Here is a 15,717-nt window from a genome sequence, read left to right on the forward strand (position 1 = left end):
GGGGGTCAAGAAAGAGGAGTGAACCCCAAATCCTGCATGGACCACGGCCTGAGCTCCACGAGATCATCCGGGTCCTTTTCGCCCACGGGCTTGCCAAACTCGAAGAGGAACTGTAGCATCCATTGATCCATGCGAAAGGACGTCTCCTTGTACTTCTGACATGTCTTGTGGAACTCGCGGAACCGCGTAAAGCAGACGTCCAAGGTGGGCCAGAAGGTCTGCAGGCGGGTCAAGATCTCAAAGTTGCGTTCGAGACGCGAGCGCGCGGTGCGGATCTGGACCTCGTCGGTGCTGAAAAGCAGGATGTGGAGTTGGACGGTTGATGCAATCACCAGCACGTGTCCGACCATGGTGTAGTATACCTCGCAGCCCGGGGTGGAATATGCCCGGTACAGAATCTCGCAGAGCCCGATCGAGTGGCCTTTGCACTTGTCGGCGTAGTACCGCCCGTGGACGGTCTCGTCGTATGAGTCCTCGTGGAGGTACGGATAGTACAATAACTGTCCGTAGTGGTAGTAGCCCAGATAGACAGCCACGAACATTGGACCGAGCCCGATCGTGGCGTAGCGCGACAGGTTTGCGTGTGTGTCCTGCAGCCCCGTGGGTAAATTGTCGTACCAACCTTCCAACTTGGCTGTGAGTGCATCGACGGCTTCTTTGTGGTGGGTGTCGAGGTGGGAACGGGATACCGCAAGTTCGTTGACGGTGCTGATCTCGAACAGAATCGCATTGAGCTTGATCATCTGCGTCAGCAGCGAAGCACGCGACTCCTGCAGGCTGGATGGGCTGGGGATGTCGATGCCATCGGGGCGCAGGCGGTGAAACACCGTCTCTTCCATGGGGTAGGGGACGTCGTTCCTGGGTGTCAGCATTCTGGGGATCCGGACACCTCTAGAAGACCAGACGTCAATCATACATAATGTCCACCATGCTCGCCGGTTCACTTCCTGCTCGACCCTCGACGTAACAGCCATGTTGGGCAGATCAAGCAACAGCGCATTGCGACAGGCCACGCTGTAGTAGACCGCTTCGGCAGCTGCCTCTCCTTCAGTGATAACATACGCTCCCAGAAGGACGGCGGCCTGCAACGTCGTCATGGAGACTTCACGGATGTTGAGGAGATGCTCTGCTTCCTGGGCATATGGCCTACCTCGAATTCTTGGATCCGTTCCTGCGAAGAAGGCATCTTCCGAAAATCTGGCAGAGAGACTTATCATCGCAAGCAGGAGGACCCTTGGGATTGTGCCGTCGATGACTTCTTCCACCACACTGGGTGGATGGAAGAGCGAATGGAACGTGTCGTGTATGTAGCGGAAATACAGTTTCGCGAGCTCTACACATAGAGACTGAGAGGGCAATTCTATCGTAACACATTGACACCGAGTTGAGCCAGGCACGGAGGTATTGGGAGTCGTAGTTTGTGACTGGGTAGGCCAAGTGGTATCGATCGGAGGGAAAGACGCAAAGGAGCAGTTGAGTTTACGCGAACTGCAATAGGCACATGGTGCCCCGGGTGCGGTGGTTTCGCATTTGCGGCGGCGGGTTCTGGTGGGAATTTAGATCTTGTGGAGGGAAAGGAATTGTCACCTACCGACACACGACACAGGCAGTGGGAGGACGCATTGTGGTCTAGCAGCCCGTGTCTGAGTTCGACAGTCTTGGATCGGGAGGGGTCTGCGAGTCGTTTTCTCGAGGCGCGTGCAGGGTGTGGCCATGATCTCGTAAACATGACCGAAAGTGCGAAGAGATCGGGATCATTTCTAAAAAGATCGATCTAGTATGCGGTTGCGAGCGATCAAATGTTGTGTCAAGGATGCGGCGAAGAAGGAAGCGGGGTTGGAGACGCGCAAGGATCAATACAATCGAGGCGGGGAAAGACGAGGTGCACGCGACAGACGGTGAAGCAGAATGATTTGGCGAGATGCCCACAATCGCACCGGCCAGCTTCATCTATCCATGTACATAGATACAATTTCCCTGTCTTGACAACATTTAGTACCTAGCACCACCGTGTCGATTGTCTGTATTAGAGCTCACTCTTGGTCGTGGCATATCTCGGAGAGCCACCACTCAAATTCCGCAGTCTGAACATGCGGATCCCATGCCGTGGTACATGAGCTCGCAGAACGTCATGCTTTGGTCCAATGCTGCCTACACGCTTGCCCAAAAGCCGCGGGTCAGCCTTGGCCAGACCCTCTTTGTACGGCGTCAGAGTCGAGTTATACCACGAGCGTTTGTATTGAGCCTTTCCATTGAGAATTTGCTCAGCTGTGGAATCGTCCATGCGATCAGCCCACAGGTCGTAGATGTCAAATTCCTCCATGGTCTGCGGCGCCGAACCTTCAGGCCCTTCATGCACAAAGATGTCATTAAGGGTGGTTGTCATTTCGAGATCCTCGTCCGCTGCATTGAGGAAGATGACAACCTGGTCGTGGAGCCAAAGCGGGCCGCTCCAAATTTGGACCTCGCCTTGTCCATATTTGTCCTTCTTGACCTGTTGATCCCGGTATATCTGAGCAACAGACCGACCGAGCGGATCTTGGCTGACTGCAATTACGGCCGGGTTGTTTAGAATTGTCAACGTTTTGGACGACAGCTTGCGAATGTCGGCCCCAATCAGTAGCGGAGATTTCAGAGCTGCCCACATGGAAAAGTGTGCCTAAACATCAAAACACCAGTCAGAAGAGCCATGAATCAGAATCGAGTTTACCATACTTTGTATTCTTCGTCAGTCATCCCACCCTGTCCCACCTCCAACATGTCTAAATCGTTCCAGCCGCCAAACTGACTGCGATCAGCGTAGGGCGCAACTTTATTGATGATATTCATCACTGAACAGTGACTTCCTGGTGCGACACAGTGCGGATCTCGAGGATCGTCGCACGCACATAGAGCGTCTGGACGATTGAAGTGGTCATAGATATCGCCGGACATTCGCCAGGAATTAGCAATAGACATGCCCCACGTATGCACATAGTCTTCTCCCCAAGAACATAACGAATAAAGAATTGGTCGACCAGTAGCGTTGAGTGCTTGGGCCATCTTGTTGTAACGGTTGAATGAGATTTCAGGGTAGCCGAATCGGCCGCGATGGTAACAATTGTCGTATTTCAGGTAGTCGACATCCCACGAGGCCCAAATCTCTGCGTCTTTCTCTTCGTGGTCAAGCGAGCCTTCGAATCTGGCGCAGGTCATTTCTCCAGCACTTGAATACATGCCAAACAGGAGACCCATGTGCTGAAGTTCATTAGCAACCCATTTCATGCCGTTGGGGAACTTCTTCGCATCGTGTTTAAGATAGCCCCCGGCGTCACGCCCATCCGACCAGCAATCATCAAGGACGACATATTGATACCCCACGTCTTTCAGGCCGCTGTTCAGCAGCACCTCGGACGTATCGAGCAACAACGACTGGGACACATCACAGCCGAGGGAATTCCAGTTGTTCCAACCCATCTGAGGCGTTCTAGCAAGACCATTGTTGACTGCATACACCGAAGTGGCTAAAAGGGTTGGTGCCAACAGAAGCAACATCGTTTTATGTGGTAAACGAATGACGAAACAAACGGTAGGCCACTTGGTAGGCTCAGGGACGCCAGGCTCGCCATTTTATAGATCAGGAACTACACAGGAAGCAAAAGCCTTCGCAGATCTGCGGGACATGACCGGTGCAGTGGACTCTCTCTCGTCAAGGCGGTCGCGCAAGGAGCGGCATACTGCAAAGGGGGAAGAGCCGGGCCAAACAGTTGGCGAATGAGAAATGCAATATCGGCATTTTTGGCTGCCAAAGTGTTGCCATGTGGTAGTTGGATGCAGTGTGAAGCAGTAATATTGCTGAGTTGTCTCTCTTTCTCGCGTTTTGCCAATTCCGCCACTAACAAACTTGCCGAGACTTTGGGCCAACCACGTGCAATCAATCCCGCTGACCCCCTTTCCCACAAGCTCCGCCGAGTCCGCGTAATTCGCTTCCTGGGGTTTTTCTGCATCAGACGCAGTTGCTGACCTCTCCTTCACTTCAAATCGCGAATCCATCTATTTCCCCGAATCTGCTGCTGCTGGGGAATCCTTCGCCACGTCCGATTAGCGCACAGAGGGACGTTCAAACCTTTTCGGCCTCTATCCCGATCAGTACTAAATTACCATTGCCAATGCCAATAGCGCATCTATGACCCACAGAGATCCGGGACGTTAACTTTGTGGATTCCGTCCTCTTGTCTCTTCTGGCCATTGGCTAGTTCCAAAACATCCCTCCACCAATACCCTTCGGCGGGAGCAAGGCACACTGCTTCTATCGCCTCACTCCCTCCGGTGGCCAAGGAAGGGTAGAGTTCCTTCACCAGCGGTGAGGATGCTCAGCCGGCTGAAATGAATGGTAAAGACTCCCAGCTGAAGAATAGTTCACAAGGCTGGGATGTACCTGACCGAGAAATCCAGACCATAAATCCGTCCCCAGCACCCCATCGAGGACAAGTCTTGAGGACGACGACCATTCGGGCGATCGCCCACTGTTAGCAGACGTAGAAGCTACCGAGGACAGTGTCCAAGGACGGGACTTCTACCAGCATGGAAGCGCGAGCCAGTTACCCTTGCGCCAGGAGTGGCATGGCGACGAAGAGGCAGAGGAGAATAGAAGGCTCGAACAAGCTGCCTCGAAGTATTCTCAATTTGAACACAACTTGACCGTACGAGAAGCTCTCAAAGCCTACCCCATGGCCGTGTTCTGGTCCCTGGCAGTCAGCACCTGCGTGATCATGGAAGGCTTTGACAGCGTTCTGGTGCCTAACTTTTATGCATATCCAACCTTTCAACGAAAATGTACGTCTCAACCTTCCCCATCCCCTCACTTATAGGGGCTACCTTGTGCTAAGTATTTGTTGCAGATGGTGAATTCGTTGGAGTTACCGAGCAGACGAAGTCCGGCTATCAGCTCAGTGCAACTTGGATGGCTGCGGTAAGCCTCATTTTTTTTTCTACATTGCACCTCGGTCCTGCTTAGTGTGAAGCTGCGATTGGAACTAAAATGTAAACCATAGATTGGAACAGCATCTGGCGTCGGCGCTGTCCTGGGAACCATATTGAACGGCTATCTTGTCGACCGACTTGGCCAGAAACGAGTGCTCATCGGCGCCCTGTGCGTTCTGTCTTGTCTCATCTTCATGACCTTCTTTGCCCCCAACATAGTAGTCCTGATGATCGGGCAATTCTTGTGTGGGTTTCCATGGGGTATCTTCGCGACGGTTGCACCATCTTACTCCAGCGAAGTGCTGCCCATGGCGCTCCGGGCCTACCTCTCGAGTTTCACCAACATGAGCTTCATCATTGGACAAATCATATGTGCGATCGTGCTACGGATCTTTCTGGAAAGGGACGACGAGTGGGGATTCCGAATACCTTTTGGGTTTCAATGGATATGGCCGGCTTTCCTCATACCTCTGTTGTCGTTCGCACCAGAATCACCGTGGTACCTCGTCCGAAAGGGGCGTCTCGAGGATGCGGAGAAATCGCTCCGACGCCTTCAGTCGCGCACAGCCAAGATCGATCCCAAAGATACACTCGCGGACATCGTCCGCACAAATAACCTGGAACAATCGTTGCAAATCGGGACGTCCTACGTTGACTGTTTCCGCGGATTCGAACTCCGACGCACCGAGATCGCGTGCATGTGTTTTGCGGGACAAAACTTTTCTGGGCTGTCCTTTGGCTATAATGCGACATACTTTTACGAACAGGTTGGCCTCAGTGCCGAGATGACGTACACGCTGAGTCTCTTCGGCACTGGTTTGGCACTGCTGGCGACGCTGGCGAATTGGTTCCTCGTCATGCCCTACTTCGGCCGTCGAAGAATCTACACCACTTCAATGCTAGTCATGGCGCTCATTCTCTATGTCATTGGCGTCTTGAATATCTGGTCCTCCCTCGTCTTCATTGCATTCACGCAAGCCCTGCTCACCCTGGTCTGGACCATCGTCTTCCAGCTTTCAGTTGGACAATTGGGCTGGTCCCTTCCCGGAGAAGTCTCCTCTACGCGCCTTCGGACCAAGACGATATGTCTCGCCCGCAACGCTTATTACCTCGTCGGCTTCATAGGAGGGGTGGTGCAGCCGTACATGATGAACCCGCAGGCACTGAACTGGAGCGGCTACACTGGTTTATTCTGGGGCACCACGGCCATGCTGACGTGGGTGTGGGCGTGGTACAGGTTACCGGAGACGAAGGACCGGACTTACGAAGAGCTGGATATCTTGTTCGCCAAGAGGATCGACGCGCGGGACTTTGAGTCGACCAATGTCCGCGCACTAGACGAGAACGAGATGCAACAATTCAGGAGGAAGGCAGCAGGGGCCATTGCACAAAGTGGCGAAGAAGGTCCGGGAGGATGGGATACCGTGGATGAGCGTGAGAGACTGACCAATGCGGGTGAGACCGACGAGAGCGGCACTGGTGCCAGTACTTCCCGTCGCGCAGTCGCCGACGATGAAGAGAGGCTGTTGTCGCGGACCGCGACTGACCCTGAACCCTGAACGGGACGACGAGGGGGAGGTAATTAGCATTGTCATCCGCACTTGGCGTTTCGGTAAGGGAAGGAAGGAGACAAGGACCTATCTATCTGATCCACTTGGAAGCTAGAAGGACAATGCATTGGGGATATATCTCCTTCGATTTCTCGAGTCTCTGGCAAAACAAAAATTGAATTCTATAATACAGAGAGAGATAGAGAGGTAGACTTGACCGGCGGCCCGTCTGAAGCTTACAATTCTTCCCTAGGTATGGTTCGTTCTTATATCGACAAGAAGTATGCCGTTGGTCTTGGGGTTTGTCTGGCTTGGCTGTTGCTCTAGTGTACAGGGTTGACACGTGGATAGGTATAGATATGGATATATCGAGAGATATGACCCAGACTAGATTGTCACAGTTGCTTGATGGATTGGACTGGACGGGACTGGACGGGTGATGAGGAGAGTACATAAACTCCGATGTCCATGGGTATCGTTGGTAGCATACATCGAACAATGATGACAGAAAGCCCCTCTATATTCTGGATGACATGTGGATCTCCCGATCGAGAATTTGCAACGCTCATGCTTGTCTGTTGTGTGAGGACGGGCATCGTGCTTGCGCGTATCCGCATATCCTCCAATAGTCCATCGGTGACTGTGCAGGTGCTTGCTAGCTTTCCTAGTTCTCACACACCTTTCAACCGTGCTCAGCCCGCCGTCTTGGCTGGGATGGCCTTCATAGGGTCATTGTCCAGCCTCTTCACCAAGTCCAACGCTGCCCTCACAAACACAGGCAGATCCGGCTGTGCGAAGGTTGGGGGACTCAGCAGTGGTCGCTCTGCTAGACGAAGCTCTTGTCTGGTACCAGCCGCGCCGGTGTATGTGACGTGGTCCAAGCAAAACCTTGCTGTTGACATGGAAGTACGCTTAGACGTGGACTTGGGATTGGCCTTGGTCTTGGGCATTTTGGAGGCTGACTCCACTGAGAAAAGCCGTGAATCAACATCAACAACATCAACTGATCGGAGAATATATTCCTGTTTCTTCTCAGTAGTCCCGGCAGGGCTCTTTGCGCCTTTTCTTTTTCCACCGCTGCGAGTTCCCTGTCGTGCATCTAGAACGGCGGCCTGCTGAGTTTGTTTACGTGCCTCTTGCAAACCAAATGGTACCTGCAAAGTGACAAATGGTCGAAACACCCAATCCGAAGAACCGTGTCCTTGCGCATTACCGATATAGACACGCAGGGCATTCATGAACGCTTGCACGACATCAGTTTCGGAAGATCCAGGGTAGGCGAGGTCCTGCTTGAGTTGCTGCGTGAGCAGGACGTCCATACGAGTGTGTGGACACAGCACTGTAAAATGTTTCTCCTGGTGTATGGCTGACACCCGGACGACCTTGAGTCGAGGACGCTGACCCCCCACAGCTTCACCTGCCGTGACAAATATTTCGAAAGCCGGCAAATCGGTCGAGGTTAGAACAGGCGAGAGTTCGAGGCGCAGTATGGCACGCGCATGTTGGTCTATGTCGTTCGCAGGGTTTGATGGCGGATCAATCCATGGGTCCATAAGTGCGAGATGCTGTGCCAGAAAGGGCCCTCCTCCCACAAAATATCTTCCCTGCTTCTGTGAATCGACCGCAACGCGCTTAGCAGCGTCACCGTTGGCAGCCTGCAGTACCTCTTTGGTCAAAGCTTGCCCAAATTTGGCTGTCACATTATGGTAAAGTTCTTGCCGATTACCCTCACTGCCAACGTTAGCGACTGGGTCGAACGCACCCCGGAGACCCTGCAGAATTGGTGTAAGAGCAGCCTCCTTGCGGGTACCAGCATTCCCAGTCGGCGGACTTGGGGAGATAGACACCAACCTCAGCCATTGTGTGTGATGCAATAGCGCAGGAAATTCAGACGGAGTAGGGAATGGTTGGTGGGCAATTGCCGACGTAACCTTTCGTGGCCAGATGACTGACTCTCCCAAAGTAGTCCCCGTTGGCACAGAAAGTAAAATCTCGCGACGGGCCTGGTCAGCGCCGCGCTGGTTCCCGAGATGGACGATTCTGATACATTGCTCGTCCATGCCAATGTTCAACCCTTGGTATTTCCGTTGAATCGATTTCAGGTACGCAGTCAAATACTGCCTGGTAGCAGGATCCTGGTACATGTCCCGGTGGGTGTCATGTAGTGGTATAACAATCTGTCCCAGATTTTTTACATATCGAGAGATTCTCTGCAAGGCTTGCTGAGCGTTGGATCTGGATCCTGTGGCTCTGATCTTGTATTGAGACGGATAGACATCAAGTTGGACATCCAGCTCCTCGGCAATCTTCTTCAGTGGCTGACTCGGATGTATCAGGAGATGGTCGAACTTGATAGGCTCGTGCAGGGCGATGACCATCTTCGACTGTTTGCCGGTAGAAACGGGATCGTCCTGAACCGGCGTTGTAAAGCCCCAGACTTCTTCGACCAAGTATTTGATGATTTCCCTCTTGTTGTATTTCTCGAGATCCTCGGTGACGGGGAGGTTGCCTTTGCGCAAGCGAATATATTTTGTCAATTGCTGTTTCTGGAACCCAGTGTGCAGCTGCCTCTTCAGGGTCGTCCACTCGTGTTTTTCCAGCTGCCCGCGCATCTTGCCCACGAGAGAGCGAACGTGTTCGATGTTCTCTACCAACTTCGGTCCACTCAAGGGGGCACTCTCCGAGTTGATGGACTCCTCCAATGTGCTGCCCAGCATTTTGCCCGTTCCTTCATCCTTGGGGACTTCGGGTATTCGTCGATCGCGCGTAGGTAGCAGCAACACCTCCGCAGGCGTACCGAGGGAATTGACCCCAAGTTGCGCGGTGGGTTTGGGTTTCCATTTTCGAAAATTGTGACGTCGAAAGTTGGGCCGAGGGGGCGTTGTTGGTTGGGATTTTAAATCATTTTCAGGGTGAGGAGGAGGAGGAGGAGGATGCGTGTGGTCTTCGTCGACTTCTTCGTGTGGTAGCTGGTGTGCCGCTACACCGTGCCATCGTCGTTGCACACGACTGCAGATCGATGCTGCAGTCCCCAGCGGATTGAGGCTGGCCCTGGCTAGATTTCTCTGGCACCGCAGGCAGACATGAACCCGGTTGGTGGCACGTGCTAACATATATGTCGTGCATGAAATGCCACGACTATGGCGCTTTGTTCAAGGGGAAGAATGGGCACGCGCTTTGGTTGTTCACTACGTTGAAAGCACGTACGCAGTTGACGAATTCCCCATCATTGGAAAAGTGTCGCCCAAGGCCCAGGGTAAAGATGGCGTAAATACTCGGAATAGCTACCTATCTGAGAAACATTTCAACTGTAAACGTGACACCTACCAATATCAAAATCCTTGCCCGATTGGACCGAGTCCTTGTAAACGGTCTGCTGAACCACCACTGCCACAGTTGTGGACTTGCAGATTCTGGACAAGGACTCGGTCAATCGCACACCACATTCGAGACTGTGACACAATCTATGCGGAAAAACAATGCCTTCTATTGCTAACATGATGAACACTATGATCAGAATGATACTAGACATGGCCCGACGTCTCGAGCTTTGGTAATATATACGTATACCGAGTATAACAACGTTCAATACCGACAGCAGGCTTCGTAAAGCTCTTTGATGACTGGTCTTCTTTTACGTTCCCTTTATGAATAAGCGTCCTCGGTAAGGTCGACAGTAAAATTTGTGTTGAGAACACCGGTTTCGTCGTCCAACAAAACCGTTATTCCGGCTTCTGTGGCTGTCAGAAACACAGGTGATATCACGCCTGACGAGGTCTTCTCCCCATCTGGGGCAAGCTTTGAGTGGCTTTCATCTCTTCCCCAAGAGGAGAAGGACCAATGCGAGCAGGTCTGACGGGAGAGCAGCTGGAAGACCCGTCTTGCCCCAAGCATCGGTGAGTGGTGAGTGGGACACAATATATATTTGCGCGTAATTTCTTCAAGTGATTCATCATCTTACTCCGATTTCCCAGCTCCGTAAATCATCACGGAGATCAAACTCGGTGAACTCGTGGTATTCTGATCGATCACGCCGGCGATGTTCCTGCTGGCTCGCATGGACTTGCTGCTCGATGCTTGCTCGGCCACTGACGGCACCCGCGGCAGTTGTTTGTAGGGTGGGAGAATCTCGACTTGATCCGCGTCGGTGCCCCTGACCGTGGCTGATTCCGCTGGCAAATACCTGGGGTGTCAAGAATTGGCGTGGAGTGACGGGTCTCCTGGGCTCATTGCTTGAACTGCTGCCGTTCTCTTCACGCAGACCAAGCCTGGTGTTCTGTTGTTGATGTTGCTGCTGCTGCTCCCGTTGTTGCTGTTGTTGATTGCTAGCCTTGCTACTGGACGACTGTGGTCGTACTCCGCCGTCTCCTCCCGCAAACAGGTTCTCAATCAATTTATCCGGAGGTAGTTCTCCGGATTGACATGCCCACGTCGCTGCCAGCGTTCGTCGATAAATATCCTGAGCTTCTGACAACTCTCTCGTCTTGCTGGTGATGCTAGGGATGTCGTCTCCTTCGCCGGCCTCTGTGGTCAAGACCCCCGCGATGCCACCGACCACCATCGCTGACCTCAGTGGAGGTGCTATGAAATTAGAGTCGCCCTCAGTCTGCCTCATTCGGATCCCAATTTTCAGCGTGCTGTTGACCTTGCTGTCCTGTAGGAGATATCTTCTCGTGATGCTTCCATCATCGGCTTCATCTTGCGGATCGCGGTCTGCGGGCGGTAGATCCGGTAGTCGAGTGTATTCGGCCAGGTTGAGTTTCACATTGCCCAGATGTACGCGACCACCTCTTCCGCCTTCATGGAATTCTTGGAGAACTTCAAAGTGGATGTCGCACTCCTGGAGCATGCCCGTCTTGTCGATGGTCAGACGCACCGGTATTTCCTTCCAATAATCCCATGTTGCCTTGTGTTCTTCAATCGGGGCCTTATCGGTTCGCCCGCGGTGCTCCGCGGCGTTGGAAGAGGAGAGGTGCCATCTCACGCAAGCGGTACCGTAGATCAATGGAATGTTGGTCAAGTCGATGATGCGCAGGATGAGGTCGAATTTGGGCTACACGAATTAGCCTGGCGGTCACTAGCTGTTGCGGAGAAGGGCTTCAGGAAGGTGGAAAGTGGCGCAAGCCGACGACAGAGACGATGGAGCAGCTCGCGACGCATGACATACATACCTTGCGATTCTTGGGGACTGAGAATGCCAGATTGATCAGCGCTTGCTTTCGCAGCATGTTCCTCGCAGCGTGGAGGAGAATTCCTCCAGCATCATCACCATCGCCTTGGATCAGAAAGAAAAGAGAAGGAACTCACCAAAGGCCTGCATGGTCGAGGAAGAGCACGGGACGTCACCTTCTTTTCTTCACATGAGTAGCGAACAAAGCAAACGCGTCCCCAGGTGTTCTTAGTGGGTTCCTTCCATTTCCGGCCGCAATTCTCTTGTGTTTGGTTCGCTGGTTCGAAGACGGCCGTGGAATTGCGTAGGCGATAGAGATGTGAGCATGGGGACGGAACAAGCTTGTTGAGAAGCGTGTGGAAACTGGTGCGAAGTGAGGGGCCGAGAGCGCGAGGGGGGTTTGGATGATGCAACCGACCAACCGATATGGCCGGGCCGTTCGGACGAAACGAGTCTCCCGAGAACTTCCATCGCAATAATCCAGTATCAATGCTCTCTTCGAGGTTGCAGCGATCAGCGCATGTTTAGCCTTCAGCCGGTCCTATTCTTCTATCTTCCAGGGCCATCACACTGGACTCGGTTGACTAAAGAGGGTCCGCCATCATCCAAGACGCGGTTATGGCGTCCTCTGGCAGCAACTGGGATGTACCAGACCTCCACCCTTTGAAGGTCCAAAATCGGCGATACAAAGCTTCTAACTCTGAACTTTCTGCGACGGATGTCACGGTCCGTGATGTTTGAGAACACCAAAATTGCTCGTAGCTAGACTCCAAGCCGAGAAGACTAGCCACTTGCCCCCTCGCCTCGAGCATCTGTCTATCTATTCTATATCTAGCGCCTCTCCATGTGCCGGTAAGAAACCAGTGTTGAACCCAGTCTTAGTAATATAGACAATGAATTGATAATATCCCGTCCCTGCAACGTGCTAAATCTCTAAAATTTGTGCACTTCTTCCTTGGTATACCCCAACTCTCCAAGGATGCCACCCAGGCTACCCTGAGTCCATCCAAAGCCACCTTTAGCGCCAGCCACAGCTTCGATCATGGCAGGAGGCCCACTGACGAGAACCTTGACATTCCGTTCGTTCATCTTGTGAGGCATCACCTGGCTCAGGACGGTCTTGTTCACGTAGCCTTGGTGGTAGAGACCCTCGTTTTCAGGGGTGGTCTTACTGATGGTGTAGGTCCTCGTGAAACGGTCAGGGAATTGCTGCGCCAGTTCATCGAATTCAGGTTTTAGCAGAATGTCCTCCTCAGTGTTGTTTGCATAGACTAAAGCGATCTTGGTCTTGTCCTCGGGATTGTTGAGGATGGCCCGGGTCAACTGGTAGATCGGAGTGATACCAGACCCTCCAGCAATGAAGGTCATAGCGGAGTATTGATTCGGCTTGTAGTCGAACTCGTGAAGAGGCTTGAACAGCATCGAATCACCTGGCTTCAAAGAGTGCATTTTGCCGGACCCCTTGCCGTTGGGATACTTCTTGACCATGAACGTGACATATCCAGGTTGGTCTTGCACATTATATAATCAGCTCCACGCCCATTTACAACCATGGACAGATCCGAAAGCTTACCGTTGGCGCTGACAGGAGTATATGGTCGGAAGACTGGGACCCAGGCACCCTCGGGAGTATGTCTAGTCAAGAGAGATGCTGAAGAAAAGGTTAGACAGTCCTAGCTCTCGAAAAGTGGACAGCAGATCACACGTACTGACTGGGGGGACCCCGGTGATTGAGGAATCGTCAGGCAAAGCAAAAGTCAGTTTTTTGACATTGTGATTGACCATTTCAGCCTTTTCGAGCTTGAGCTCTGTGAAACCCTTCCATTCCATTTTCTTCAGTGCTGCCTTGGCATCTGAGGGAGGAGATTCGGCATGAACAGTGTTGAATCGGAAGAAGGTCGTGTTCCAGTAATGACATGCTGTATAGCCCGCTGTAGCTCCCACCGTTGCTGCACCGGCAACCCTGAGTGAAGAACGGAAATACCCTGACATATTGATCCTGATCGACTTGGTTGCTGATGAACACTCGAAAACGAACAAAGGAATTGTCCAGGAGATTATTCGAACAAGCTGTTCCTAGCTGGAAAAAGAGCTATAACACCTTGTCCGGGTCGTGGTGGTAATTACCCCTGAGTTGGAGAAAAGTCCACCAAGTCGAAGAATGAAGTACCCGAAACCCCAACGCTGCAAAGAAGAGAGATATCCGCAACAAGGACAAATAAAACGGCCCAGAGGAAATCGAATATGCCGAAATTCGGTAGGAGGGAGAAAGATAGGATGTTGACCAAGTTGTTCAATTATTTTTTAGGTGGTGAAAAAGGGAAAGCTCCATCCGACCTTCGACTCAGCACATGTCGGGGGCCGGTCAGGCAAACCCCGACGCTCAGACCTGATTGGGTATAAATCCGCACGTGCGGGTTCATAATTCCCCGAACAGTTCGACTGTTTGACCAAAAGGGCAGAGCAAGTCGGCCCTACGGATCTAAAAATATCCTCTGCGTGTTGCTTGGCGCCCTGTCTTCAGCCTTGGGCCCTTTGCCCCTTTTCCCTTCGTCCCTTTGTCCGCACCAAAAGCTACCAAGGTGTATCGCTGGCGAGGCTGCCGTGGGAAAAGGGGAGATGGGAGGAAGTCCTTTTCAGGAAGCCCCCAGGTTAACTCGCGTGGAAAAAGCATCCCCAGAAATGACTCCATGCTTGTGCTAGTGGCTCACAGCCTATTCTACTGCTCCCGCTTAGACTTCACTTGGTTCGTCATGTGTCGTGTTCCTTTCATTGACCAGAGCTTCCAATGCAATCATAGTCTTCTTTGGGCCTATGAAGGCCTCGTGACTGTAGCCGATTGCACAGGTGCTTCTCTTTTCATTGTGTTTGTCTTCGTACTCAGATAGGTGCACTCTGCAGGCATGTCAAACAGCAAACACTGGGTCATCGTAAAGTTTCCTGTGGATAAGCAGTGATTAAAGACTGTCGAGCAGTGTTACCCAACTTCACCAGGTCCATGATAAATTTGACGAAACGTCCGTTTCCATTCTTTGCCCGTATAGTCAGTTCTCTCAAGCGACGGCAGTGAACTTTGTTCTGGTCCCAGGAATGCAAAGCCTGTAGCACAGACATCATCTGGGTCAAATTTATCTGGCACTGGAAAGTACCGCCGATGACGTCCTTCGACGGTTGTCCCCATTGTTGCAAACACAAGCACAACCGGATCACGCCGCATTCATCATACTTGGAGTGTACAGTGGGAATGTAGTGCAACGTCCTAGAAGATCCACATTGCGGGCATTCGCCATCAACTGTATTCTGCCGAAGCCGTCTTGTGCGACCAGGCAGGGGATTTGTGGTGAATCCTGACCGCCGAAGGTGCCGGATACGTTGCCCGCTCGTGGCAATCGACACCACACTCAGTAACTCACATGTCATTTTCGATGTCAGCGACCAGATGATGTTGCTTTGCTGCATCGTTGTTTGCGCCAGCCGGGGGTACAGCTCTGCGATAGTCCTCCACCTGTGTGCGCACTCATGGATGCCATTGGAAATTTTCTTGAAGGTGGGAAGTGAGTAATCTCAGCTGACAATGCAACCAACAACTCAAAGGGTGAGATGAGACAAGGTGATCACTGTGCCAAGTACGGAGACCACCAGCGACCAAATTCACTCGGAGGACACGACATGCTGTTCGACTTCGAAGTCTGAACACATCATAGGGTTGGAAAAGACCTGGGCCAGCCAAGGCCCGGAAGACTGGACAATCCAGTGTCGAGCTGAAGCAGGCACACGAAGTCACAGTCTGAGGAAAGCCGGGAAATAGTCGGTCAGACAAAGCCACCTGCAGACACGAAGCAAGGATCGCTGGTCGCAGTCTGGTCACTTCTAAGATGGTTAGTCGCTTGGAGATGTACACAACAGGTATGCATGGACACACCGACAAGAAAAGATCCTCAACTCGAAGTTGCGGCGGTCCCGCACCTTGCGTGCTGTGTATCGTCATCCCATTGCTGCTGCCCAATGTTTTTTCCTTGCTCTTTCGTTGAAAGA

At 52.4% G+C, this 15,717-nt stretch overlaps 6 protein-coding genes across 6 annotated transcripts; 1 reads left to right on the plus strand and 5 right to left on the minus strand.

Moving 5' to 3' along the window:
- Positions 1-5: 5 nt before the first annotated feature.
- Positions 6-1,729, minus strand: Z517_08111 (uncharacterized protein; the record flags this gene model as incomplete). The annotated part of the gene is made up of 2 exons (XM_013426630.1): positions 6-1,346; positions 1,484-1,729. The coding sequence occupies 2 exons, from the start codon at positions 1,727-1,729 to the stop codon at positions 6-8; spliced, it is 1,587 nt and encodes a 528-aa protein (XP_013282084.1).
- A 297-nt stretch (positions 1,730-2,026) lies between these two features.
- Z517_08112 (uncharacterized protein) lies at positions 2,027-3,534 on the minus strand (the record flags this gene model as incomplete). The annotated part of the gene is made up of 2 exons (XM_013426631.1): positions 2,027-2,659; positions 2,716-3,534. The coding sequence occupies 2 exons, from the start codon at positions 3,532-3,534 to the stop codon at positions 2,027-2,029; spliced, it is 1,452 nt and encodes a 483-aa protein (XP_013282085.1).
- An 831-nt stretch (positions 3,535-4,365) lies between these two features.
- Z517_08113 (uncharacterized protein) lies at positions 4,366-6,521 on the plus strand (the record flags this gene model as incomplete). Its single annotated transcript, XM_013426632.1, has 4 exons — positions 4,366-4,372; positions 4,435-4,815; positions 4,881-4,951; positions 5,034-6,521. The coding sequence occupies 4 exons, from the start codon at positions 4,366-4,368 to the stop codon at positions 6,519-6,521; spliced, it is 1,947 nt and encodes a 648-aa protein (XP_013282086.1).
- Positions 6,522-7,204: 683 nt separating this feature from the next.
- On the minus strand, positions 7,205-9,625 carry Z517_08114 (uncharacterized protein; the record flags this gene model as incomplete). The annotated part of the gene is made up of 1 exon (XM_013426633.1): positions 7,205-9,625. One exon carries the CDS (start codon positions 9,623-9,625, stop codon positions 7,205-7,207), a length of 2,421 nt encoding a protein of 806 aa, XP_013282087.1.
- Positions 9,626-10,464: 839 nt separating this feature from the next.
- On the minus strand, positions 10,465-11,740 carry Z517_08115 (uncharacterized protein; the record flags this gene model as incomplete). The annotated part of the gene is made up of 2 exons (XM_013426634.1): positions 10,465-11,565; positions 11,684-11,740. The coding sequence occupies 2 exons, from the start codon at positions 11,738-11,740 to the stop codon at positions 10,465-10,467; spliced, it is 1,158 nt and encodes a 385-aa protein (XP_013282088.1).
- An 875-nt stretch (positions 11,741-12,615) lies between these two features.
- Positions 12,616-13,674, minus strand: Z517_08116 (uncharacterized protein; the record flags this gene model as incomplete). The annotated part of the gene is made up of 3 exons (XM_013426635.1): positions 12,616-13,193; positions 13,256-13,333; positions 13,392-13,674. 3 exons carry the CDS (start codon positions 13,672-13,674, stop codon positions 12,616-12,618), a joined length of 939 nt encoding a protein of 312 aa, XP_013282089.1.
- Between the last annotated feature and the right edge of the window lie 2,043 nt (positions 13,675-15,717).

This window comes from Fonsecaea pedrosoi, assembly GCF_000835455.1.
Source record: "Fonsecaea pedrosoi CBS 271.37 unplaced genomic scaffold supercont1.5, whole genome shotgun sequence".
In the NCBI taxonomy this organism is placed as follows: Eukaryota; Fungi; Ascomycota; class Eurotiomycetes; order Chaetothyriales; family Herpotrichiellaceae; genus Fonsecaea; species Fonsecaea pedrosoi.